This window comes from Podarcis vaucheri (assembly GCF_965113315.1).
Source record: "Podarcis vaucheri genome assembly, chromosome: 3".
NCBI classification, from domain to species: domain Eukaryota; kingdom Metazoa; phylum Chordata; class Lepidosauria; order Squamata; family Lacertidae; genus Podarcis; species Podarcis vaucheri.
Genome location: NC_138761.1, coordinates 53,901,510 through 53,928,410, shown reverse-complemented (window position 1 = coordinate 53,928,410; position 26,901 = coordinate 53,901,510). Strand labels below are relative to the sequence as shown.

The window sequence follows — 26,901 nt, the reverse complement described above, 5'->3', positions numbered from 1 at the left end:
GCACAGAATAAAAGTAGGAAATATTGAACCAGATGTGGAAGGGATCGTTCGACACAAAAAGAGACATTTCTCCCATCACATTTAGATTTAGTGTGTGTTGTGCAGAGTGGCTGGAGTAGACATGTCATAATTTGTTCACTTGTACAAAATAAAATAAAAATTGTCATTTTTGCATGGTAATATCACATTTTATGGTCTGCTTTTTAGTACACCTAAAATCCTTTGCTTATTAGGGGCTACCCCACATTTTCTTCAAAAAATGGCTTTGCACAGGTAAATACCATAGAGTCTCTAGTCTCTGCCTATTGTCTCTCAAGGTTTGTTGAAGACTTCACTTTCAACAAACCTTCTAAATGGAGATTTTTATCCCAGTGTGTGTATTGGATTTGAACTTGTTTATATAACAGTCCTTCCCACACACATCCCAAAAATCTGCTGTAGAGGGGCCCCCATGCAGAGGATGCATGGAGAGCTGGAGGGGACAGGAAAGGAAGAGGAAACTGTTGTGTGCTTTAAAGTCCATAGTGCCAGTGGTAGCTGGAGCATTGGACATGGTCCATTGAAACTCAAACTTTCAGTATATAAACCTATTGATCTTTCAGGTACTGATCTTGATTTAAGAATTATACATGTAATGCTCATATTTTCAAGCTAAGATGGGACAGGTTATGAATATGGTTTTAGGGAATATTGAGTGCCCACAATGCACTTTACTGAGCAGTGCGCTAAGAAATTCTTAATCCTGAGAGTTGTAATTTCCTTTCCTGATGTTAGTAAATAATTAACTAGACTTTAAGGCTAGCTTCAAAGATAACTTCCCTATTGCCTGGAGCCAGTTTCAGAAGTTGCAACACGTGAAAAAATTAACTCAAAAATTAAGGTATGCTAGATGACAAAACAAGCAAAGTTCATTCTCAACTATGTGAAAAAACATTATTTCCCCTTCAAGGAAAAATATGACTAAAATGGTCACATTAGTGCATGTAGTTTTTTTCAAGAGGTTATCAAAGTCCCTGTAAATTACCTGAATATTTCTACATTCAGAAACAAAAATGTAAATGTAAAGCTAGATAATTTTAAAATCTCTGGCAGCATACTCTGCCAGTCGAGCAGTCAAGTCTTTCAAATGTAAGGTCATGTGACTGACACATTTGTCCTCTAAAGAGAGGACATGCAATTCTTTCTTTAGTACTCTGTATTTTTAACTGGCTGAATGCAAGTCTTAGCCAGAAGTAAGATGAGCTGTAACTACCCAACAGAAATAGCATTATCATCATTCTGGAATTTATATGCTGGTAACAACAAAACACTAGTGGAAAATAACTTGACTTGGGTTTATAATGTTGTCTTGTTTAAGCTGAGTAACTTTATTTGTTGTGCATGTACCTTTTTATAACGAAGTTCTTTCTGCACGGGGTGCACACTGGTCTGTAATATGTATTATCTCTGGCGGTTTAGAGGATGCATACGTTTGAGTAATGGCATAAGAAGAGCCCTGCTGAATCAGATTAAAGCCTATCATTTTACTAGATGCTAGTGAAAATTCCACAAACAGGAAATGAGCACAATAGACCGTTCCCCTGTTCAGAGTAGTGCTGTCTCTGATCCTGGAGGTAGTATGTAGCCATCACCACCACCACCACCACTACTACTACTAGTTGTTGTTGTCATTATCATCGTTATTATATCACCCATCACGAGTAGATCTTAGGACGGTTCACAACATCAAAATACAATATGAAAAACACAAAATACGTAATAAAAATAATAACAAAAACAAATCAAAAATAATTCCTCCCACAACACATTCAAAAGGGTATTGGGTGTTAATCAGCCAAAGGCCTGGTTGAAGAGAAATGTTTTTGCCTGGTGCCTAAAGGAGTATAATGCCAGACAAACCTCACTGGGAAGAACATTTCACAAACGGAGCCACTGCAAAAAAGGCCCGTTCTCATGTTGCACCCTCCAGATCTCTTGTGGAGGAGGTCCATGAAGAAGGGCCTCAGAAGATGATCTCAGTAACCAGGTTGGTTCATATGGAGAGAAGCAGTCCTTGAGGCACTGTGGTCCTGAGCCATTTAAGGCTTTATAGGTCAAAACGACTAGGGATGCGGGTGGCGCTGTGGGTTAAACCACAGAGCCTAGGACTTGCTGATCAGATGGTCGGCGATTCAAATCCCCGCAATGGGGTGAGCTCCCGTTGTTCGGTCCCTGCTCTTGCCAACCTAGCAGTTCGAAAGCATGCCAGTGCAAGTAGATAGATAGGTACCGCTCCGGCGGGGAGGTAAACGGCATTTCCATGCGGCTTAGTCATGCTGGCCACATGACCTGTACGCCGGCTCCCTCAGCCAATAAAGCGAGATGAGCGCTGCAACCCCAGAGTCGTCCACGACTGGACCTAATGGTCAGGGGTCCCTTTACCTTTATTAGGTCAAAACCAGCACTTGAATTGGCCCTGGAAACTAATTGACAGCCAGGGCAGTTTGGGCCAGCATCAGGGTAATAGGCTCAAAATGTCTTGCTCTGGTGAACAACCTGGCCACCAAATTCTGCACCAGGTGAAGTCAATAGCCTTATTTCCGATGAGTTGGCCCAATCCCCTTTTAAAGTTGTCTTAAGTTGGTGGTTATCACTGATTCTTGTGGAATCCAGTTCCGTAGATTAATTAGTGAACTGTGTTAGATTACTTAGGTGTATTCTGCAAGAGAAGCATTTATTTGTAGGACCACACATCCAAATAAGCAATCTCTAAATTTTGTACCTTAGAAATTCCAAATATGGGCACCCTTTTTCTTAAAAACAAAAACAAGCAAACAGATAAGACACACCTGTATCCTTGCCTGCCAGAGGCAAACTTTTAAAGGAAAGATGGCACCTCATATGAAATGGCAAACAAAACACCATACCTCCAATTTACTACCTGCCTTTCTGTCAAAGAACTGCAAACTGTCTAAGTACTTGAATAGGGTCACAGTCAACTTGGTAACTTCCTTTCATGGGTATCTCAGCTTCCATCAGCAGGGTTCCTGTGGTGGGGCTTGGTATTCAGTTGCTGTGCAAATAGTGTGCTGAGCTTAAATGTTTATACTTATTTTGTATAAACGGCTCACATTAACTCGTGTTCATGCCCAAAGAATATGGTTTTTAGCCCCTCTTATGTAGAGCAGTGTTACCAAAAACTAAGTCAATATTTAGAACTATATAAGTTCCATGGTAGTGACTCTGAACCTGGACATATACAAATGTATTCACTCCTGGCACTTTATCTTGTTGCATGTTAAATAACTAGAAAAAGGAATCATGGGGAAAGTTGCAATTAGAGCAAGTATCATTAAATAGAAAATGTCCAAGTGAAGAGAAATGCAAGGAGATAATGCTAGCTCCCCCCACCCTCGGTGTGTCTTTAACATTGTGACCATTAAATTTGTCAGTGAAATAGTCTTTGCATATCATTTGAACTGATAGCTTACTTTGAAAAAGATAAGGCAGTAGCGCTGGCTAAAAAATAATGATGTCAGTTTACTGTTGCTTGGGCTAAGCACTGTAATGTGCATCATAGATTTATTCCAAAGAAAGTATGCCATATCATTAGTTTGGTGCTGCATATCCTGCTGAGGTATTTGCAGGGATCCAAACTTGACTTTCATTTTTTTTTTTAGTTACCAAGTTGTATCAGAAAAGTACAACGGGGTTGACAGTTTGAGTGTCCACAAATGTTTAAGTCAGAAATAGTATGTCTTGTTTTCATTTGGTATCCATTCTTAGCTGTTAGTAGTGATTTTTGTTTACTTTCGGGAAGGGTGGTCGAGCTTATTGCATAGCATTGGAAGGTCGCAGGTTCAACCCCTGGCAATGTCTCCTGCTTGAAACCCTAGACAGGCCCTGCCACTCAGTGTAGACAATACAGAGCTATATAGAACAGTGGTCTGACTCAGTAAAAGGTACCTTCCTATCTTCTATTCTTCTGCAAGTGCACTTAGTTGAACATAATCCATGCTCATTCCCTACCACAATTTCTTTTTCTTATTGGGGTTTATTTCAGTAAATCCTGTTGTTTCCTAAAATGGCTACATTTCTTTCAGAACTTTCTTCATAAATTCATTTCTTGAATGAATCTTTTCCATCTTTAATGGTACCAGTCAGTTGTTCCCAAAGTTGCTTTGGTGCATCCCATCAGGGCTGCAAGAATCATAGAATCGTACTCTAGTCTAACCTCCTGCAATGAGGAATCTCAACAGTAAGTAGGAGTGGGTGGCAGGAACTACCAGAGAGTAAGACCCATTGGCAGCACTGCAGAACTGTTGTGCTGCAATTGGGCAAGGAAACGAGTGGGAAAAGCCTCTCCCAAGCATCCCTCCTTTGTCGCAGCCTGTTTTGAGTTAAAAGTACTGGTAACTATAAAACCACATGATAATTTTGTGTCTTATACCAATGTTCCATTTTCACAGTTTTCTCACAGTGTTTTTGTGGGTCCATGCAAGTTAAATGCCAGTACGGCGGTACCTCTACTTACACACACCTCTGGTTACGTATCCTTCGGGATACGCACGTGGCAAACCAAGAAGCATATTTTTGGGTTTCTCAGCATGCACAGAAGTGCTCTACTGCACGCATGCGCAGAACAGGCACCTCTGGTTGCAAAAACCTTGGGATCCAACCAGAGCTCTGGAACGGATCCCGTCTGCAACTGGAGGTACCACTGTATTTTGATCTTAATGATGTGTAACATTTTTGTCTCAAAGTTAGAACATAAAACTGGATTCTCAACAAAATGTAGTGTGGAGTGCTGCTGTTTCGACTTCTAGCCACTCCAACAGTCAGCATTCTGTGACAACTAAGAACACTATGACCTCTTAAGAACTGGGTGATATATTGTCCAAATCAACTTTCGAGTCTATATCGTGATACACATTTCATAATTTTTGACCTGGCAATATATTGCAAATCATGGTGTGTGCATGCTATGCAAAAATCACAATGTGGGAAAAACCTCAAAGACAGCCAATGGCTCGACATAGCTCCATCCTAATTTCAGACATAGTGATATATCAGTATATTGCGATATTTAGCTGGTGATAATATTGCATTGTTGAAACCAGGTATCGCCCAGCCCTAGACTTCATGGGCTGTTTTTGGAATCACCCCGCTTTCCTAACTATTTTTTTTGTATTTCTGCAGATGGTTAGTGTCCACCGAAGCTTGGTGGTACCTCCCTCTTGCACATGAGTATTGCCTTTTTGGCTACATAAACAACAGCACTCATAGTCTGGGCATTGTAGACAGAGGGAATGACAGTGTACTCTTGAAGCTGCAGTGCATAAGTGGAAAAGTCGCTTTAGAGATAGCACATTCAGTAAAGCAGGTTCGTGGGTTTGAGCCCCACTTCAGGCAAAAAAGATTCTTGCATTGCAGGGGGTTGAACTAGATGACCTCTTGGTCCTTTCCAACTCTACAATTCTATAAATGTTTTATGGAAGCTGTTTGATTGTTGTTATTTGTGCTAGGCAACTGAGGGTGATTAGCTTGTGATTAATCACTTTTATGTGCTCAAGATTCTTGCTCTTGTTGTCTGGTGGAAAAAAATCTCTTACATGGAATTCTCCCATACTTTCATGTGAAGTTTAAAAATTATTTCAACTAGGTTTTACTGTATGAAATATATAAAAAAAAATATATAGTAGATCCTACTATATATATTCGTGTGTGTGTGTGTGTGTGTATGGATCTACAAGAAAAGATTCACTGTAGTTTCGGTAACACCTAGCTTTTATCTAACATTTATAGCATAGTAAAAAGTATCAAAGGAAATCCAGTGCAAAATCTTAACAGCATATAATATGGTCTTCAACGTTACTAGAGACTAGAATTCAACAATTTCTTTGCCCACCCCCTTCCAGTTATTAAAAAGAACACTAAACTTTTCAATTATGTGAGTGTTTAGTGTGTTAGAGAAGAAAAGCTAGTTAGACAATAAAAGGTTTGCCAACTATATTAAACTAATAAAAACCATGCTTTGTCAGACTTTCCAGAAGTCTACTTACAGCAGCACCTTAGCAGTATAAATTACTTTATTCATTGATACAGACTTATGTGTAGTCTGCTTTCCGTAGGAGATTCTTCATCTCCCTTTTGCACCCTCAGTTTCACCCTCTTTACTTTGAAGGAGAATGCTTACAGAAATTTCTGACATTGGGAAACATGCTTTTTAGTCAATTGAGAGGAGAGGTATTGGCCAAAGAAAACAATTAAAAAATTGTGGTGTGCTTTTACACCATAAATTGTTTTAACTTGTGTTTCTGTATCACAAAAAAGAATGATACAATTTTCAGGATTTGAAAAGAAAAGACTGTGGAACAATTACTATTATTATTGTTGTTGTTATTGTCCTTGAACATTAATGAAACATTTAATTAAAAACACCAGCTAATTTTAAATGATGGCATAATAAACAAAAACTACATTGTGGGCCATGCAGCCACATTTTGTAAACCAAATATAGGGATAAGTATCATGGTAGAAGCAAAATATATAGGCAACCCCACCTTCTGACAAGATAGAAGTGGAAGGTGGGGGTGTTGCAGTATTTGCTGCATTTCCAGCACATAAGATTATCTTTCATAAGTTTATACTTACTATCCATTAAAGCTGCAAAATAAATCCAAATACAGAATTAAACAGCTTGCTATTTGTAGCTTTGTGATCTGTCAGCACAAGACTGCTGTAATTGTAGAAATTGTGTCTGTTAAAGTTTTAGCAACTGAACTATGGACTTTGAATCCAGATGGAAAACAGCATTTGTGTGCATGGATAGTAACTTTGGAAATATGTTGTCTGCAGATGTCCCTGGCAGAAACAATATCTAAATGGTTTCCCCAATCTACCGTCAATAACTCTGTAACTGCTTGTAACTGCCAATTGTTATTTTTCTTTTGGGATTTAAAGAGATACTTACTTTATAAGACTTGATGGAAGCCCAAGATAGCCTCATGTGCAGCTTCCACTATACAACCATGTTTCATGCAAAGCTGTTAATAAAGTTTTCCATTACAGGCTGCCTGTTGCTCTGCATGTGTGCCTTTCATGCAGCTCTGTTTGATAAAGTCTATGGTATCCAAAATGTTGTGTGAAAGAGAGCAGACTCCAATTCTACTATGCTGTCCTTCTAAAAAGCTCAGTGCTGTTTAGAAGTTATGAATACTGGCTTCCTTCCAGTGTTCTTAGAATGTAGGAGGAGGTCCAAGGAAAGTAGTGTTTTAGATTTAGGACTGAAAAAATAGGGGCCTCATGTAGGTAGAGTAGCATCTGAGGGAGTTTCTCTATTTTGCAAACATGTTTCCACTTCATATATTGAAATGTGATAAGCTTTTGCAAGTGCATTGATACTGTAAAATACTCTACTAATAGTCTGCTTTATTTGTTCAGGCAGAAGGAGAAGATAGCCTTAAAAAGATGCAGTTGATGGAACTTGCAATTCTCAATGGCACCTACAGAGACGCCAATATCAAATCACGTAAGTACAACAGAAATGTGGGGGCTTTATATGCGAGGATGCTTTTAAGTTGTGTTTGTTCGCACTAGATGGGAAGACAAAATGTTGCCAGTGTTACATATGTAGCCCACTGACCCCTGATAGATCTTGCCATTTCCACAATCTTGACTCCTACACAGAAAACTTCTCATGAATGTGCTTCACATGCCCTATCTTGCTTTTCCAGAATGTGCACACTCTCAGTTTGTGTAGTAATATGACACTGCTGTACTTATAATGTCATGGCATCATACAAAGTGAGCAAAGCATGCTGCTGAGAGGATTGGGATTAGGCACATTTCTTTCACATCTTAACTCTCCTTAAGAGTATCTTTAAATATTGATCTAGCTGTGTAAGACCCACTTTTCTTAGAAGGGCTTCTGCATGATTGGGGTTAACTTAGATCTAGCCATGTGAGCAGAGGCTGATTGTATGGTTGCTGGCAAAAGAATTGGCACATGCAAGGAAGGGTATATATGCCAGTGCTGTAGGAAAAACCCACTGAATAAGCTACCCTCTCTTAGTTCCAAGAAGGACCAGTTTAAAAATAAAATAAATGTTTTGAAGATATTTAATATATAGTTAGTGTTTTCTGTGTAATTATTGGCATGTTTTCCCTTTTTTCAACTCTTCAGCTATGAGTTCAGTCATATACTTTTTGCAATGGTTCTTAGTTTCATTCAGCATGTTTTCAGAAACTGCATATTCAAGGTTATCTTAAAACTAAATGTCTTGCACTAATTGGGTTAGATTTCAGTCATGTTTGAAACATAATTAACGGGCAAATCATTGCACTTTGAGGGTAAGAGTAGTCAGCCTAATCACTAATTGATATGGGCAATAATTTTTCCTGTCACTGCCTTCTTTCATTTAATGAACCACAGTCTCGCATAACAAACCCAACAGAGACTTACATAATGCAACTAAGTTGGCTCATTCTGTTAGCTTTAACACAGAGCTTGTCCAGAGAAAAATGGATTTCTGGTATGTTAAGGGGACCTAAAATTATTCTTAGACTTTGATCAGTTTGTTGGAGGCTCCAGATGCATGCATTTAGGGAAACTGCTTTCACGGAAAAGAGGTGAAATGTTAACAAAAAATTATCTTCCTGCTGTTCTAGTGTCTCTTGATATCATCTGTATATGTTTAAACTGTGCTTAAATTGGTTAAAAGAACTTAACACTGAAATCCTGTCTATACTTGGGAGTAATTTCTAAGTAAATATGTATTGGTTAAAACCTACAAGTCTAATTGCAATCCAATTAAAGCTCAGCTGATTTTCAATGATTTTTGTGGAGTGTTTTACAGGTAGATTTCCCAGTAGCTGAATTTTTCTTACATTTTAGGCGTGTATCATGAGGCTTGCTTGGAACATTAGCAGTCCCTGGATTATTTGCTTTCTTTAAGTGGATGTAGTGGTGGTGATGGGAGGTTCTAGCTGCTGTAGTTCTAGATATAGTGGAAATGTGCAAGCAATATTATGTTGATGTTTTCAGTAAAGTCTGATTTATTCCCAGGCACCTCTGGGTAGGGCTGGAAAAGACTCCTGTCTGAAACCAGGAGAGTTGCTTTAAGTCAGTATAGGCAATACTAAGCTAGATAGATCAGTGTTCTGACTAAATAAGGTAGCTTCATTCATATGTTCATATAATTTGAGGGTCTGTACTGTGGCGTGTAGGGAGTTACTCTTAACTAAAGGTAGGGTTAGCAGCTTTTTTCTCTACCAAATATTTGGCACATACTGTTATGTGCCTCTGAGCATATGCAGAATGCATTTCCTTGGTTAAGGGAGTTCTTCCTTGTTTACCCAGGTTTTTTTTCCAGAATCTAATTTCCTTCAATCTGTCTGCCTTCTTTAGGATAGCAGTGGCCCTAAATGTGCTACACTGCCACATTTCTTTTTTTTTATTTATTTCTAGCCCGCTCTCCCAAAATCCAGGGCAGCAGTACAATAAAGTTGATACTGAGGGGTAAGCTCCTAGGGGTTAAGGAACTTAGGTCCCAGGGTTTTGAGGGCTTTGTATGCTAGTAACAACACTTTGAATTGGGCAAAGAAGCATACTTGCAGCCTGTGTGGTGCTTTTAGGACCAGTAATACATGGTCCTGTTGGGTTGCCCCACTCAATAACCACACAGTGAGCGCATTACAGTAGTCCAGGCAGGATGTCACTAGAGAATATACAACTGAGGCCAGAGTTTCCCAGTCCAGGAACATCTATAGCAGGCAAATCAGCCTAAGCTGGGCACAATCACTTCTAGCCACAGAAGCCACTTTGGACTCCATTGACAGGTTGGAATCCAGCAATACTCCCAGAGTGTAAACATGTTCCTTCATGTGGAGTGCAGCTATCCTCCCCCCACAAAAAAGGTTGTCTGTCTAATAATTCCTGGACACGGGTACTACCCAGCCACAGTACTTCTGTTTGGTTAGAATTCAACCTCAGTTTATTAGCCCGTCACTGCTTCAAGCACTAATCCAACACCTGCACAGTGTCTGCTGATTCAGGTGGAAGAGAGAGATCTGCATGGTATCGGCATGCTGAGGACATCATGATCAAAATCCCCACATCACAGTTCTGGATGATTTCATATAGCTGCTGGATAATGTTGGAGACAGAGTGGTACCTTGCAGGTCCCACAGTTCAAAAGCCATTGGCTGAGCAACCGTGTCCTAGTGCTACTTTTTGGTTGGAGCAGAGCCATTGTAATACAGTGCCTTGTAACTTTCACCTCCCTGCATCATTCCAGAAGCACACCATGGATCATGGCATAAAAAACAATGGAGAGTTCAAGGAGACCAGCAGCGTTACACTGCTCTGTCTCTCTTCAAATAGAGGTCATTAGTGAGAGTGTCCATGGCTTTTTCAGTGCTAAAACAAGGCTGGCATGAGTCTAGATAGTATGAACCTGGGCCACCCAGTTTAAGAGTAGAGAGCAAGTTTTCCCCTCTCCACAGAGGAGAGGCTTATCTTCCATTCTCTTCTATAGAAACTAAGTAGGCTGGCAAAATAGGCCTTTCTCTGCTAGCCCTTCTTATGAGTAAAAAGCAGGCTAGCAAACATTTTGTAGACTACCAACTTTTTGGCTAATTTACCATGCTGATCTTCGAGTCCGACCTGCCTAGGCTGTTAAAGTAAACAATACTAGGGTAGATGAACCAGTGTCATAATTCATTAGGCTGCTACATGTTTTCATAGTTGTGCCAGTCACCTTAGGGCCTATTCCTTCACTATGAGTGAGCACAGTGTTTGTGTGTTTGCATTTGCTTCACAGCATGCACATGCCCAACTGTACTACAAATGCAGCCACCACTACCGTGTGGCGTTTAAAAAAGCAAGTATGTGCTGTAACAGCATACATATATGACTAACAGCAAGAATGATTCAGCTGTATTTTACTGCCCCCCCCCCCTACTTTTCATGGTTCCATTCTGGCAACTGGCCACAAGGATAAAATTCAGACCAGGCACCCTTAAACGAGAGGTATTGTATAAAATTGATGCAGGTGTTAATGTTTTTTTAGTAAAGGCAAACCTTGCAAGGTGCTTGTTGTCTGGTTGGTTCTAGCATAGGATAATTTAGATATGAATATAGATATAGATACAGATTTAGATGCACCCCAACAGCACTGTAGCTAATCTGTTCTTATTCAATTTACTGTTTCATACCAGTATGCCTAGCACAGGGAAGGGGAGCACATAACGCTCCAAATGTTGCTAGACTCAAGCTCCCAAAATCTCTAGCCAGCATGGGCAATGGTCATGGGAACTGTAGTCTTGTAACGTCTGGAGGGCAAAAGGTTTCCTAGCCCTTGTCTAGTATATAAACTAACTGTATCAAGATCAGTCCTGCACCTGAGGTAGGTCCTCTTAACAGAAGTGAATGGAATTAAAACAACAACAGCAGGATAGCTCTTGTAAACTCCCATCTAGTCATATATCTTTTACGGGCTTCGGTTGACCATGGCACCTAACTTTGAACCAATGTAGTCTAGCCTAGCAAGGCCTGGTCATTTGGTTCTCTAAATAACACCATGATAATTCTCTCAGAATTACAACTTAAGAATTATCTTTAGGGCTTTCCTTTTATTATTAGGTAACTTCCAAATGATCAGGAGTCAGGTGGGCATGTTTCAAGCTTTTACTTTTCATAGGCCCAGCTGGGGCAGAAGTAGCATACACTCCTGATGATCTGGCCAGGCTTCATTCACTTGTATTGGTAAAGGTAAAGGTACCCCTGACCGTTAGGTCCAGTCGTGGACGACTCTGGGGTTGCGGTGCTCATCTCGTTTTACTGGCCGAGGGAGCCAGCGTTTGCCCGCAGACAGCTTCTGGGTCATGTGGCCAGCATGACTAAGCCGCTTCTGGCAAGCCAGAGCAGTGCACAGAAATGCCGTTTACCTTCCCCCCGGAGCGGTACCTATTTATCTACTTGCACTTTGATGTGCTTTCAAACTGCTAGGTGGGCAGGAGCTGGGACCGAGCAACGGGAGCTCACCCCATCGCAGGGATTCGAACCGCCGACCTTCTGATCACCAAGCCCTAGGCTCAGTGGTTTAGACCAGTGTTCCCCAACCTTGGACCTCCAGCTGTTTTTGGACTACAACTCCCATCATCCCTCGCTAGCAAGACCAGTGGTCAAGGATGATGGGAATTGTAGTCCAAAAACAGCTGGAGACCCAAGGTTGGGGAACACTGGTTTAGACCACAGCGCCACCTTCATCCCTTACTTGTATTGGTAGCATGTGCCAATCCTATTCAATTCCACAGGATGTGTTCCCTCATTCAGATACTTGGGGAGACAACGACAGCAGAATCTGTGTGCAGAGTGGCATGGCTGCCTAGCTCATGTTTCAATGGATTTTTTAAATACCTCTGTTGGCAAAAACATTGTATAGCAAACTCATAAACATCTAATAATACAAAGCTTCATTGTTCAACAATGGGTTATACTTCTGCCTTCTGGACCCTAAAGCTTGGTTTCTTTGTCATTCAAGTGCAAGTTTCTGATCTCTCTCATCTTCAAGTAAAACAAGAAATTGGAATTTTGCTGCATGAAAAGGAAACATCCTCTAGAGCAGATATGGGGAACTTGTTGTCCTCCATATGTTATTGGATTACATAATCCCTGACCATTAGCTATGCTGGCTGGTTCTGATGGGAACTGGAATACAACATATTGAGGCCCACAAGTTCCTCATATGCTATGACAATCTCTGAGGCAGGAATCGCCTTAGCTTGGTAGGATTCTTTCACCTTTAACAATTATGTGACGTGCAGAAATTGGTGAAGCTTTTCTCACCATGCCCAAAGTGATGCTGAATATGTTCCAAGTCTAGCAGCTGATACATACAAAAGTCTTGTCAGAAAGAAAGTACCGTATTTTTCCAGGTATAACACTCCCCCATGTATAAGACTCTTTTTAGGGACTAAAAATTGAGAAAATGGGGGGAGATTGCCCCGTGTATAAGACGAGCCCAAATTTTTAGCATAACTTTTTAATTTAAAAAACAACAACAACCTAGTCTTATACACGGAAAAATATGGTAGTTCTCTCAGTCTGGTCAAATTATACTGGCCCTCACTTAGTGAGCCAAGTCAACATACATGACGACTTTGGCTAGGTTATTGTGGAATACTCTTTCTCACAGAGGATTTGTCCAGTGAGTGAGGGTTCTTCATGGTCCTTCCAGATGAATCTGCTGCACTTTAGTGTCTCACATTCTGATTTGCATTGGCATCTGCAGCTTGTTTTAATTGTTCCTCCATACAAAAGATTAAGGCTAAGAAACTTTTAAAATATTGATACAAGATAAAAAAGTTATTTGTACATCTTTCTCTGAATCTCTGAGGTGATATTAGTAAGGTATATTGCATATGTGGTACTGGGAAACTGACCATGGAATTTGACAATTTTAGAGTTTTGTTTTGTGGTACTACTATTTTTTGTATTGTGACCTAGGATGTGAGCAACTAAAGCCAAGAAGGTGCTAATGAGTTCAGTTACTACCCACCCAATCTGTAGCTGCTGTGTTCTAAAGAGTTAGAAAGGGAAATTTAGGTCAGTTAAAACCTAAATCCAAGATAACTATTTTGATGTATCAATGACTTACTCCCAAGTAAGCAGACACAGGATTTCAGTCTAAATATTCTGCTGAGTCAAGGCTGTTCCTGTCTTTTCTAACCAAACTTAGGTTTTCCATACTAAAAATGGGATGTTTTGGGAACTGTGTACTAACACTAAAGGTTCAAGGTCTGAGAGAAAAGCAAAGAGCTTCCCGCACATAACTGATTTTTTTTACCATCACATAACTGTGTTTTATTAGAAAAGTCGAACCAGGAACAGTAAAACACTGTAACCTGCCACTTCTGTCCTAAATATGTTCTCCTGTGCTCTTAGCAGACTGAATTTCAGGTCACTCTTCCATGACATGAGCAAATAGTTGGGTATTTTTCATTGGTCCTTTCCTAACTTTTATTTATTTAAAAGATTTATACCCATTTCCCCTTCCACAAAGGAGTCACTTAAAGCTGCTTACAAATGAAGAGCAAACACAAAAGCATTAAATATAATCACTAAAACATAAATTAACAAAACTAAAAACAGCAAAAACACTAAGAATCTCATTGACAATACATTGATCAGCAACAGAATCGAAAGTAGATTTTAAAAAGCAAGTGTTTATGTGCTGGTGAACAAGAAAAAGGAAGGTAATGTAACCTCTTGGGACAAGGAGGCACCACCACAGAAAAAGCTCTCTTATGTGTTGGTTACCTACACATACAAGACAAAAGCAACAGTTGATCTTAACAGATGGGCAGATTCACACAAGAATAGCTTGATTTCAAGTTACTTTGAACTTTATTGGTAAAAACCAGCTCCTTGAATTGCATTTGAAAACCAGTACAAGCCAGTGCAGCTGATACAATAATGAAGTCACATGATCATAGAGCACTTTGCCCTGTTAAGATTTTAGCAGCAGCATTCTGCACCAATTTGAGAGTGCTTTTAAACTGCAGCCTCTCAGAAGCATGTTGTTACCAGGTCCAAAAGGCTCCCCAAAAAGCGAATTGTAGTCTAAATCTGATTAACAATACTTAATCACTGGACATTATGTTCTGATGAATCAGTAAAGCTACGCTTAATCACTAAGTGATTTTATAAACAGTGACAGCATTATGTATTAACAGCACATTTACACATCTTAACTTACTTGTTTATTTTAAATACTACCTGAGTCTATTTTTCTAGCGTTCATACTGGTATTTAAGAAAAATAGAGGAAGAGATTTTTTTGTAGCTAGCTGTACCAGAAAGGCAAAAGTGTTGATGCTGAAAGTAGATAAAAGTTATAAATAAATGCTGATGTTTGTATACTAAATAGAATGATTTTATGATGAGTTGCAATTTAAACATGTTACATTGTATGATATCTAAGCTTAACTGAAGTTCTGTGGACTCTGTAATCTCACTTTTTAAAATATTCCATATGCAATTACAACAGTATTTTCTTTGTTTCCTGCATGCCTCTCAGTCTCATGCAGTCTTGAAGGCATAGGTAATGAAAAAATATGTGGTCTAAATTGAGCTTTTGTGCTGTGTAACCTGTTTTAGAAATCTCCTCTACCATTTTAAATTGGCTTTTGTTTTGCATGTTCATACTTAATCACACTGGGAAATGAAAAGCTGTTTGCTTTTGAATGGTGTGCTTTGCCACTGTGTGATCAATGCATGTACTAATGATTTCCTTTTATTTTTCTTCTTTCCTATTTTCCTACTTTCTCATCTTTCCATGTTTTGCACTGCTGTCTCCATACTTTCTTCTAAATTTCTTTGCTTACTGTAGCAGCCCTTGCCTTTTCTCTTGCAGCAACAGCCCAGGCTCCAAGGATTATTACGGGGCCTGCGCCTGTTCTCCCACCAGCTGCCCTGCGTACCCCTACGCCAGGTGGCCCTACCTTAATGCCTTTGATCAGACAAATACAGACCGCTGTCATGCCAAATGGAACTCCTCACCCAACTGCTGCAATAGTTCCCCCAGGACCTGAAGCTGGTTTAATTTACACACCGTATGAGTATCCCTACACACTGGCTCCTGCTACATCAATTCTTGAGTATCCTATTGAACCCAGTGGTGTATTAGGTAAGTTCCTCCTAGATAATTATTTGAATATTAATTTATCAGGTGGTGAGTTTCTTACACTAAGATAAATATAGTATAAGGAAACATACTATATTGTACAAGCACCTTTTTGCTATAGAACTCGCCTCTGATGATGTTATCAGAGCATATTGGGCAACTTGGTGAATTTTTCATTGGCATTTGTTTTGTTTTGCCATGTCCCCTTTCAGATTTTGAAAATATCATCAATTTAAACATAGTTCAGCTCTTTCTTTGGTAGCATCATGCTTCTTTACCTTACAAACAACTAGATTTAGTTGGAAAAGATAGTTGGCATCCATCTGTCCCAAGAGAGAATGGAGTGCGCCTCCAGAGATGAAGTCAAACCTCTGGAGAATCACAGAGCATGCTGTGGCTGAAGAAGCTGGTATCTCGTAACTGTTGCCTCCCACATTGTTTTTGCTGCATTAGCAGTACCAAAGTGACCTTTCTGGGGCACAAGCCTGTACAGTGTGTATGGAGGTCCTGGTCTGCCCAAATGACAAGCCCCCCACTCTACCTTGCTGATGTGGTTCAAAGGAAAGCACAGCAATGTGTTTGGCACCAAATTGGCTCCAGAAGTTGCTGGATGGAGGCATACAAGATAGAATTATAGAATTTTAGAGTTGGAAGTAACAAGGTACACTGAAATGTGAAAAATAGTGACAATTTTAGATACATATATACTGAAAGAGAGGGTTGAAGGATATTTTAGAATTCTCTGACACAGCCTGTGCTGCATATCTCTAATTATTGAAAAAGGCACAGTCTCATTTTTGAGACTGGGCACAGAGGAGGGTGGGAAACCACAAGTTAATACTAAATGGGCTGCCCCAGAGGTGCAAGTAAAATAACTTGCCCTGCTTTTCTAGGGACTAGGAAAATATGTATCTCTTTTTATTGTGCCACCAATTTTAAAGTAATTAAAATCACTGACGTTAGGTGAGGACATAAAAGAAGTTGCAATTTAAAACATTACTGCCTCCTTTTTTACAGAGGAGATTCAAATGTCTCACATTCCTGATACTTTGGTCTGTTCATTTGCTGCATGAAGGCCAGACTATAGCAGCAATTAATTAAGAAATGGTCAATGCAGGCATTGCAGGGCAGTTTGTGTCCTTCCCATGATTTTGAATATATTTTTTCTGCCTATATTTTTGTGTGAAATATGTATGGCCTTGGCATTGCTGATCTTGTTGATTTATGGGACTTTGGTTGCTAACTTTGGGTCAGCAATAGTGTTTTTCACATTCTAAGAACATAATCCAGCCAAAGTTATGCACATTTTAAGTCTGTTTGATTTGAATCTCTATTTAAATCCCTGTTAAACACTTGTGTTGGAATAATTGAGACTTACAAGTGCTTAACTTTGGCTGGTTCATATCTAAACAGTCACTATGTTGAAAGTAGTGCTCGTTTACAGAAGAATAGACCTTGTGTGTCTGTATGCACAAGCTCACATCTTCTTGGTCATAGGAAGAGAACATTAAACACTCAAGTTTTTGCTTTTCATTGTTGCCTCTACTTTTGTAGAACCAATTCAGCTCTTCACAGTGCTTTGCCTTTTATCTTAGCCCTGATTTTGAATTAATGACATCTACAATGTGGTGCTTTGGGGCAATTGGTACACTAACTTTTCCTATATTCTTTTCTCTTCCTTTGCAAGTCTTTTTTGTTTCAGATGCAGACCGTCTTTTCAGGAGCAATATTAGTAGTTTAGCCCCACATTCTGTCACCGGTAGCAAATCTCTTTACATGACTTCATGCAATCCTAACACTTCTGTGGTATGGATTACTGGAAGTCATGCATAACAAATTGTAAATGTAGCAGTTCCATAGGCATTAATCTAGCCTAATCCATAATCCATTATTAGCTTAGTTTTGGGGAGCAGACTATTGGTAATCATCATAATTGCAGTCTATAGTAAAAGATAAAGCATTGTACAGTATTATAGTAAGGAAATAGGTGAATTACTTTCAGCTGACCTCAACCCCTCCCCTCCATAGACTATTTCAATTTAACTACTAGAATTGTGTGGAAGTACTAATTTTACCTATGTGGTGAATTCAGAGTAATCAACCAAACTTAAAGCTTTGTAGGTGCCATAACACATCCAATTTTCTCGCTGGGGATGGGCACAGAATTAGAGCCATGTTTGTGATTCGAGAGAGCATGTGAAGAACGGACTGCAACATTGAGACAATTGGGAAAAGAAAGTTGCCCCTGGTCTGGGACAAATGTATACAGTGCTACTAGGTGAAAATGCAAAATGGTAGTGTTGAAAAATGAAGTTAGCCTCATTGATTTGAGTGGCACATAATAGATCCACATGCAATTTGCAGTAAAATGGTGACATATTGAGATAATATAAAGTATTGAAAAGATTGATTTAGGAAAAATTCGTGATAGAGGAAAGGAAGATTGGCAATAGTATCAAATCTTAGTTGACTAATGTTTCATTCCCTTCCTTTTATCTTTAGGTATGGCTTTCCCAACGAAAGGCTAAGAATTCAAGAATGGTCTTAACTGAACCCTCGTCAGAGCTGACTTTAACAAATGCTTAGTTTTCAGCAGCCTTGAAAAAACATAGCCTAGCAGTCAGTGACTTACTTGCACTTTTTTGCACATAGAAATAAAAATGCTATTAATTTGGTATAGCCTGTACTATGACAAACTAGCTGTGATTTATGAGTGTATGGTAGTATACTGACTGCTATGTATTCTGTACTATTTGCTTTACTAATCACCTAATTCATTGCAGTTCACAGTTATTGACTTAGTTTTAAACCACAGTCTGTAGGCTTGAGGAATTGCTTTAAAACTTTTTAAAATGGTAAAAACTGGAAGTTGTTTTAAAATTAGCAAAGAATCTTCAGTATTAAAAATGGCATTATTTAAGGTAGTCCTGCTGCAAGGAAGGCACTTCAGTGAATATGTGACTAGTAAAGCTCAAATGTGCTTGGGTCTAGTAGATTTCATGAAACTGTAATCTTGAGTTTGTAAATGAATGGATAATGCAGGTTAAGGCCCGGATGTTTAAAATAAATGCAATATTAATCTGCACAGGTATACTTCATATATTAAGATTAAAATTTGAAACTACTGTGCCTTAACTTGTTGCTTTCTTAAAATGAATTTTTTTTTTAGAAAGTGATCATTTTAAATCCATTTTGATAAGCCTGCTGTTAATGTTTTATCAAATGTTTTCTAACTGTCTTGGTAATTGCAATTTAACTAGGTGCGGTGGCTACTAAAGTTCGAAGGCACGATATGCGTGTCCATCCTTACCAAAGGATTGTGACCGCAGACAGAGGTTAGTTTAGTTCTGCAGTTCTTGCTTATAAGAAATGCTTTGAGTGTACATGAAATTTGCAACACCACAGCTGGTTAACCAAATACTATTTTGACCATTATATTGATGTTTTACATTAAATTGAAGTGCTAGTAATATTTGTTCCAGAGGTTTAAAATTGTTAACTACTGTGCTCTTTTCATCTAAATGATTTTTTTTAAAAAAAAAACACCTTCAGTGTATTCAATATAAAATGCTATAACTTGTTCCTTTTGTAAGCACTATGTATGATTTAAATTCAAGCAGGACTGAAGTCTTAGTATTACATTAATAGTTGACCCTCCCATGTGACTATTATTAATTGGAGATATCAGATTGGTGTTGCAAAATAAAATGAATGGATGGGCGCTTAATGAGATAGAAGTAAATGCTTTCTTATTATTACAGGAGAAAGCTGAAGATTTAGTTTCCTCTCTTCTGATAAATGGTTTGTGCCACTGTACTGTAACTTGAGCAGATATCTGAGAACAAAACCCGTCTCTAAATTTAGCAAAACAAAACAAAAACAAAAAACACACAGTAAAATTGATATATCAGAAGTTGGTTATGGTTTGTGCTGATAAAGAATATTTCACTTCTGTTGAAAAATATAAATTTTTCGTTATATCATTTGATGCTAAAATTCATTTCTTGAACTTGTTACAATTTTGACATTCTGGTTAGCAAAGACAACTGCTTTTGGACTCTGTTTGGCTTAGCTAACGGATGGAAAATAAATCTTCATTTTCTCCTTTTACATGAAATGTAATTCATGTTCCTTGAACTCTTGGACCCGTGAATGGTTTAATTCTCCTGTGAAAAGTGAGCTCTCGGTTTATTGACATTGAGTATGCTACTGGCAGTAGTGTGATTATGTATTCTCAGGAGCATTTATCCCACATGTATTCTCAGCTTGGTCTGTGGATTTGATAAGTAGCAGTACTGCCTGTTTCCATAGAAATCCTCCTTCCCTACCTCACAGGGGTGTTGTGGGGCTTAATGTGTGTTGTACAGTTCAGAAATACAAACTAGAATGGAAGTGTTGAATTGCAGTGCTTGAGGTATAAGAGTTTTCTGTAGGTTTGATACATTTGATAACATTCAGGTAATGGCTCTTTTATCTACTTGCAAGACTTAGAAGGTTGTATAACACCCTATGAGCCTTTTCATACATTTAACCTGTTCTTGGGCTCATACCAAAGCAACTCAGTGTTACTACAAACATTCCAAACCAGAGTAGTAGTTGAATAATCTGGAGCATTTCTAAAATGCTACAACAGAATTAATATAGTTTCCCTTAATACATTACTTAGTTATGACAAGCTTCTTTTGAACAATCTTTCCCCCTACCCTACTTTCTCATTACATACAGATAGTGTGCCTTTCCAGTTCTATCTTTGTTAGATTGCCCAAATGTGAGTATAATATTTGAACAGGGTGTACATGCAGGGGAAGAAAAGAATGCACATAGGCCCAGTTCACTTGGTTCACATATTTGAGGAATGGGGTAAATTACATGATTCTGCTTAATGCAATTACGTGGATTTTACATGCTTGTACACTATTAAAGTGTTATTAACATATAGGGATGTGAAAGGATGCTGGAAGGGTGGGAAGGAATAATTTCACACTCAGTTGCTGGTAAAGAAAAAAGGTAGCGGAAAGTATTCCTGAACTCAGCCACAAACTGTACTTGTTTCTGTTTTTTGCAGCTGGAAAGTTTGAGCATTTGGGTACTAATACAGACAGCCACTTACTTTTGCTTCTAACTAGATGTGGCTGTTGGAAAATATTTTGTAAGTTTTTTTGGTCAGATTTTGGCTTCAAGTAACTTGAGGATGTAGCATCAAGGTTTTTAGTTGTATTAACTATAGTCTTGGAATTGGAATTCCTTTTAGTAGCAAGGGCTCCCAAAGTGCCTTCTCAATTATAACTACTATTGTATATAATATAAGTAGGTGAAGGTGACCTCCTTAACGTTTTTCCTTCAGTGCTTATTTGCTAATGGTGCTATATGATTCAAAAATAAGTGTAATTAGTGAACACTGTAGGTAATTTAAGATTTCATAAAACTAATATAGTATTTGTTTTCATTTTAAGTTGCAATAGATTTGAGTGCTACACCTGTTTCTCACAATAGGATTGTTGTGTATTGTATTGTACCAATACAAAATATTGGTATTTTGTTTAGATTTTATTTAACTGCTTCTGTACAACCAACTTCTAAGTTAAAAGCAATTTCACTTTTTGAAAATTTCCATTATGCTAAAATTAGTGGGCACTTTCTATTTACACTTGCTGTGGATTTATACTTTGATTACCTGTCCAGTATTGATGGTAGTTAAAATACAATGTCAGTAAACCGAATTGCTTTCTCTTCATAAGGAAAAGCTGCAAGAAGATGAGAGGCAGAATGTACATTCACTGGGTCTATGATTAAACTTTTTTCCAAATTATGTTTGCTACTATTATATTCTCTCATTAAGCAAGCTGTTATTCTTAATGCTGGCTTACATGTAAGCATTGCATTCAAAGCAAGAGCCCACAATTTGTCAGCATTCTTTTTCTAAGTTTAGAATGGAAGAATTCAGCAGTACTTAATTAATTTCTGCCAAGGTTAAGGCCCCGCTATATAAATAATACAAAACTGAATTTGATTCATGTAACGAGAGTGACTGACTGATCTAATTGTAATAAACTGTAAATGGTGTGTGTTGCACAGTTGACAAACCTGTGTGTACTGTAGAAGGCCAGGGACTTGGCAGAGGATGTATCACAGGTGTACTGGTATCTTAAGATAGCTTGCATTGATTTTATAAACCACAAAAAATGGCATTGCTAAGTCCATAACTGAATGTTTTCAAAGCCAATTGTCACATAATTTATGTCTAAAATTTGTAATACCATTTTAATCAAAATTGTAGTAAGTACCAAGAATGCTTTAAGATTCCGGATATCTAGTATACATTTTAAGGTGGCAAGATGGTGCCACACTAAATATTTATTTTTTAATTTTGTTTTTATTTTTATTTTTTGACAACATTTTTAGCTTAAACCCCACTTCTCAGCATTTTTTTTCAAAAAAATCAATAAATCAGGGAACATGAGGTCTCATTTAAGTTACAGCAATAATGTTTAGTGTTCATGAACTGTAGCCTAAATGATAGGCCATAGAAACAATGTAACATGTGAAGATGAATCCAACCCATGATGTCTGTCATTAAATAGTGTGCTATCTGTGAACATTGCACCTACTGAATTTCATTTTACAAAATGGCACAAATCTGACTTTGCACTGAATACCTTTCTCACTTCCATCTCCTCTGCTTTAGTCAATGGCAACAGTACAAATATTTTTTTCAAACCTCAATTTATTAGAGATGATAAAGCTGTTGAATGAGTCTTAAAATTTGTACTACTGTAAAGTGGACCAAGTTGTTGAAGGAGAATGTGAGAGAGTCATTAAAGAAGGAACAGCTCAAGAACATTGGGAATGATAACTTTCCACTTGAGAACTTTTTTTATGTTTTACTGTAATTTTTGTGTGTGTTTTGGAAAAGAAAATAGTATTTACAGGTGGCTTCTTTTAAAATATAAAAATATAAAGCAGGAATGTATATGAAATGTCAGATTTTATTGTATTTGCAGAGTATTAGCTTTGAAAAAAGAGCTGTTTGTAGTTTTTAAAATGCCTTATTAGTATCAACTAGATTTCCTCTATTTTTGATGTAACTAGAGCATTTTAAGTATAGAATTTAAAATGGCAGGACTTTTACAGTGTTTACATACAAGTGCATTTTCTTAGTGTCCTATATGTGTAAAATAGCATTTTCAGCAGGAAAAGCTGGCTAGAACATTTGGCCTTTTCCTGGTCCCTATGATGATGCCTACACTTCTAGACTTCAATTTAGTATTGCTTTGTATCATGAAGCCAAGAAATTCATTGTTGTTTGTAAATAGAATCATTGAAAAGCAATAAAATATATTGAACAAAAAAACTTGTTTGGCCCATAGTTTATGTGAAACCAAATTGTTCATGACAAATCAAATTCCTTAGATTCATTTCTTTTAACAATCAGTTTTTAATAATCACATTCATCATTACTACTTGCTTTGATGCTTGCACATGGGAGAATACTAATGCTTAATAGCAGTCAGATACTGATATGGTGCACTGACTGTTCTAAATTCTTTTACCAAGTTCCAAAAACTGTTCATTGTTTTTTCCCCCCTTTCATCGACTGCTACTAACCATTAGATATATTTTATTTCTATTTTTCCTCGTTAACCAGTTTTGTGGGAGTGGGCTTCTCCTTCATATGTTCAAATCATGATAGAAGGCTGTCATGATTTTTATTGCATTCTGTAGATGGTGTCAAGCAGTATGTCAGAATTAAACATGCTTGTTTTTATTAGTTGTGATTAGTTTTCATGTTGTCATTAAGCCGTCACTAGCTGAAACTAATCTCTTCTCTATCTTTCTTTCCTTTTTGTTTTGTTTTTGTTTCTAACCACCCAGCCGCCACCGGCAACTAACCTATGACCTTCTGACCTCTGAACTCTTCACCCAATGATGACCTGACCATGCCTGCCTGCTGATCAGTTAACTGGTAATCGCCTTTGCTTGCCTGTCTTCAGTGCAGCGAGCTGAGGCACTTGTCCGTTCGTCTTACCATCTAACAAAAAGACAAAGAAATTGTTGTCCTCCAACTCAGCTTTTTTTCCCTGTTTGGGTGAAAGTGGTTCTAGAACCTGCACTGAATAGTAGTAAAGCAATAAGGTCCAATTCATCCCTCCGCACTGATCATCTTTTAGTGTCCCACCCTAAATGAATGGTAAGAACGGCCTCACTTGAGAGATGGAGGCAGATGTCCCTTAACTCCCTGATGACAGAGGCAGTTACTGTGAGACTTCTAGGAATCTTTTTCTTCTCATTAAGAAGTCAAAGTTCTCTTTGAATGTACTGTGTGATGATGCATCATGCATGAACCTTTGGTCAGGGATGTCATTGGTGAAGGGATTCCTAAAAGTATTCAAAATTTGACATGCAGTGTAGTCACTACCAATGCCCTCAAAGGGCAGAAGATGCAGCCTTTTTTATATTACCTGCCAAATTGGGTGTTTTTAAGAAGAAAAAAAGTGCCATGAAAGATAGGTTACTGAATTTTTGAACTACATCAATGCATAAACTAAACAGCAACACTATTGAAGCTAATCCTGAGATACTTTCTTTTACTATACATCAACTTCCTTAAAAGATTACATGAGTACAAGGTACATGCATTATGTGTCACATTACTGGGCAAACTGTTCAAATATTTTTTTAAACCTCCCTGTATAGAGAAATTTCATTAAGGATGTAAAAGCCATGCTTGCCTATTTGCTGTATACATGTAATGAAATTGTAGATAAAGTGTAGTGCATTGAAACAAATTGAAAAAAGTAGATACTTTTACTATACAAGGGTGCTGGTGCAGAAAAAATATATTTTTGGAAATGTAGCATTTTATACTTTCAAGTGTTATAAAAAAGAAAAAAGAACAAAGAAACCCTTTATTTCATTAAATGATTTTTTCTGGTGGTTGTCGAGAAACAAAAGACCAAAAGAGCCTTTTTGTCTTTATTTTTTATTTTTTAAGTATTGGAATAAGTATAAAGAAGAGAAAGTGCCTTATTTTCTTCATGGTCATTTAGTCAGATGTCTCGTATAATCCGCTCCTCCCTCAGACAGCAAGTTAATGCATGCCACTCTGTCGCCCAGTATGTGAAAAGAAGCTGTGAGGAAAGACAAATGAGTTGACCATTTAAATTACCTGGTTTTTGCCATAGCATAATGCAACTTTGTCAGATCTGAAACTGTGAAATGGAATTGTTCCACCAACAGCCAACCGCAATATTTTTGTAACATGTTCCCTCTTCAATTGTAGACAATATATTTTTATAGTACTTGCTCAGCCTTAAACCAAAGGGTTCTAAGATGCAGTCTCATTCTAAATCAAAGTATTAGATTACACTATTTATACAGTAGCAAGTGTTATACCCCCCCCCCCAGCCCTCGGAATAGGTTGCATTGTCCCTATTTGAAATAGATATGGGAAAACACAGCAGAACGTGAACTTGCCTACAGGATGATTTTGTCCATGACTAAACTGAGCATTCAGACAGTCTGTCTTTGAGCATGTTTTAGGTTTTTGTGTGCTTCATCTACAATGCCAAATAGTGTGTACTCCTCATCAAACTCCTACTTGATGAATGTTAACTGCCGGTTGCGCTTTACTGAAAAGGAAAAGAAGTATCAGTTAACTATCTGGAAGTTCAGCTATGCTTCAGTTTGAGTCAGTAAACATTTGCATAGCTGTGCTAGTGGTGATAAAACACTTTACGCACAAAGGTGAAGTAAAAAATATATATGAGCAAGTAGTGATACGTTAATTGCTTTGAGCAGATTTGGCAAAGATCAGGTGATAACCCCCCTCCATTGTGTCAACTTATTATCCTAAAAATCTTCACAGCTTCCAAATCAAAGGTCAATAGTAAGTTAGGTAAGAGGGCTTACTTTTTAAGCACCTGCATGGTGACTTGGTCTAACCATTGTGTCTCACCTGGAAACAAGTATCAATTTATTTACTATGCAATAAACATACATCCTTTTGTATTCAGCTAGCTTTTATTTTATCTTGCCACTGGCTTTGTCTTCCTGTTACACATAGGTTTTTTGGTTTGACTTTCAGTATATGCTGTGCCATTTTGATTTTTGTTTGGTTGAATAAACTTGCAACACTCAAAAATTTTGGAGAGAGAATTGCTAAAACATAACCAGTATTTGATCCAGTTTCATCTCAACTATGATAAACCTGGACATTTTTAGATGCTGATCAAAGGTCTCTTCTTGGGAGAAGTGTGACTTATAAAAGTAATGTTTGTTCTGAAAAAGTTTGAAGACTTAGTTGACAACATTTTGGATCAACTTAAAGCATGACATTTGAAATCTCTGAATGCCTTGGTTCTCAGTATTATCATTCTTTATTGAATTTTTCTTTATTAAAATATGTAGTTTAAGACTTTTTTCTGACAGTATTATATAATTTTTTTTAGAGTGGGTATACATACATCGCTTGTATGTTACCATACAGACGACATGTATTTGTCTATTCCTTTTACTTTAGTTTGATGCTATGTATGTACCATAACCAACCTATTGCCTATGAGAAACATGTAAGATAATGTATTTACAGCCATTGTTACAAGTTTATAATGTATTTTTCTATCTTGTTTTATATGTATGTTATATAACATTCAGAAGAATTTTTTTCCTGATTGAGAAAAGGATACAAAAATGCAAAACCCACAATTTTGATAACTGAAAATTGCCAATTGTTTTGCAGTACTTTATTATTATATTGGGAGTGTTGTCTTTGGGCTTTTAGTTAGCTACTGGATTGAATACATTAGACATATCTGGGTTTTAGTTGGGTTTTTACATAGCTTGCATTTTAATTCTTTGGTTCTTTGCTGTTTCTATTAACCCATAGCATTATTTTAATAAATGTTATAATACCAACCTACTAACTCTGGACTATGTCAGTTTATTAACCATTACATGTTTAATTAAAATAAACAAGGAAAGACGGAAGAATGTAAAGTCTTGAGTTATTGGACTAACCCTGAAGAACGTGACCACCGATAACACAACGTGACTTGTTTTATGTTGTTTGTTTGGCTGACATTCTGCACACTACTATTAAATTGGCTTTGGTCATTCTGGCCTCTTACCTTGGGGGTAGGTGCCAATAGAGTTGGGAACAAGTAGCATTATTGGAGGCATTCTTGTAGAGTCTTGCCACTTGCCTTTCAGCATCTGCATTACTAATTCCACACTTT

At 37.8% G+C, this 26,901-nt stretch overlaps 1 protein-coding gene across 10 annotated transcripts in view; it reads left to right on the top strand.

Annotated features, from left to right (window-relative positions):
• The window catches only part of QKI (QKI, KH domain containing RNA binding), a 108,966-nt gene extending 82,377 nt beyond the window's left edge, over positions 1-26,589 (top strand). The window contains exons 5-9 of one of the 10 annotated variants that reach the window (XR_014217503.1): positions 7,423-7,510; positions 15,374-15,670; positions 18,170-19,002; positions 20,393-20,435; positions 23,540-26,589. Coding sequence is in view for 7 of the 10 variants with exons in the window: in XM_082215325.1 (XP_082071451.1) it covers positions 7,423-7,510; positions 15,374-15,670; positions 18,928-19,002; positions 20,393-20,424 (492 nt within the window). In the remaining 3 variants the exon portion in view is untranslated. Of the gene's footprint in view, positions 1-7,422; positions 7,511-15,061; positions 15,086-15,373; positions 15,671-18,169; positions 20,582-23,539 lie in introns of those variants that run through there. The other 9 variants (XM_082215325.1, XM_082215326.1, XR_014217502.1 and 6 more) reach the window with 9 other exon arrangements.
• The last annotated feature ends 312 nt before the right edge of the window (positions 26,590-26,901 follow it).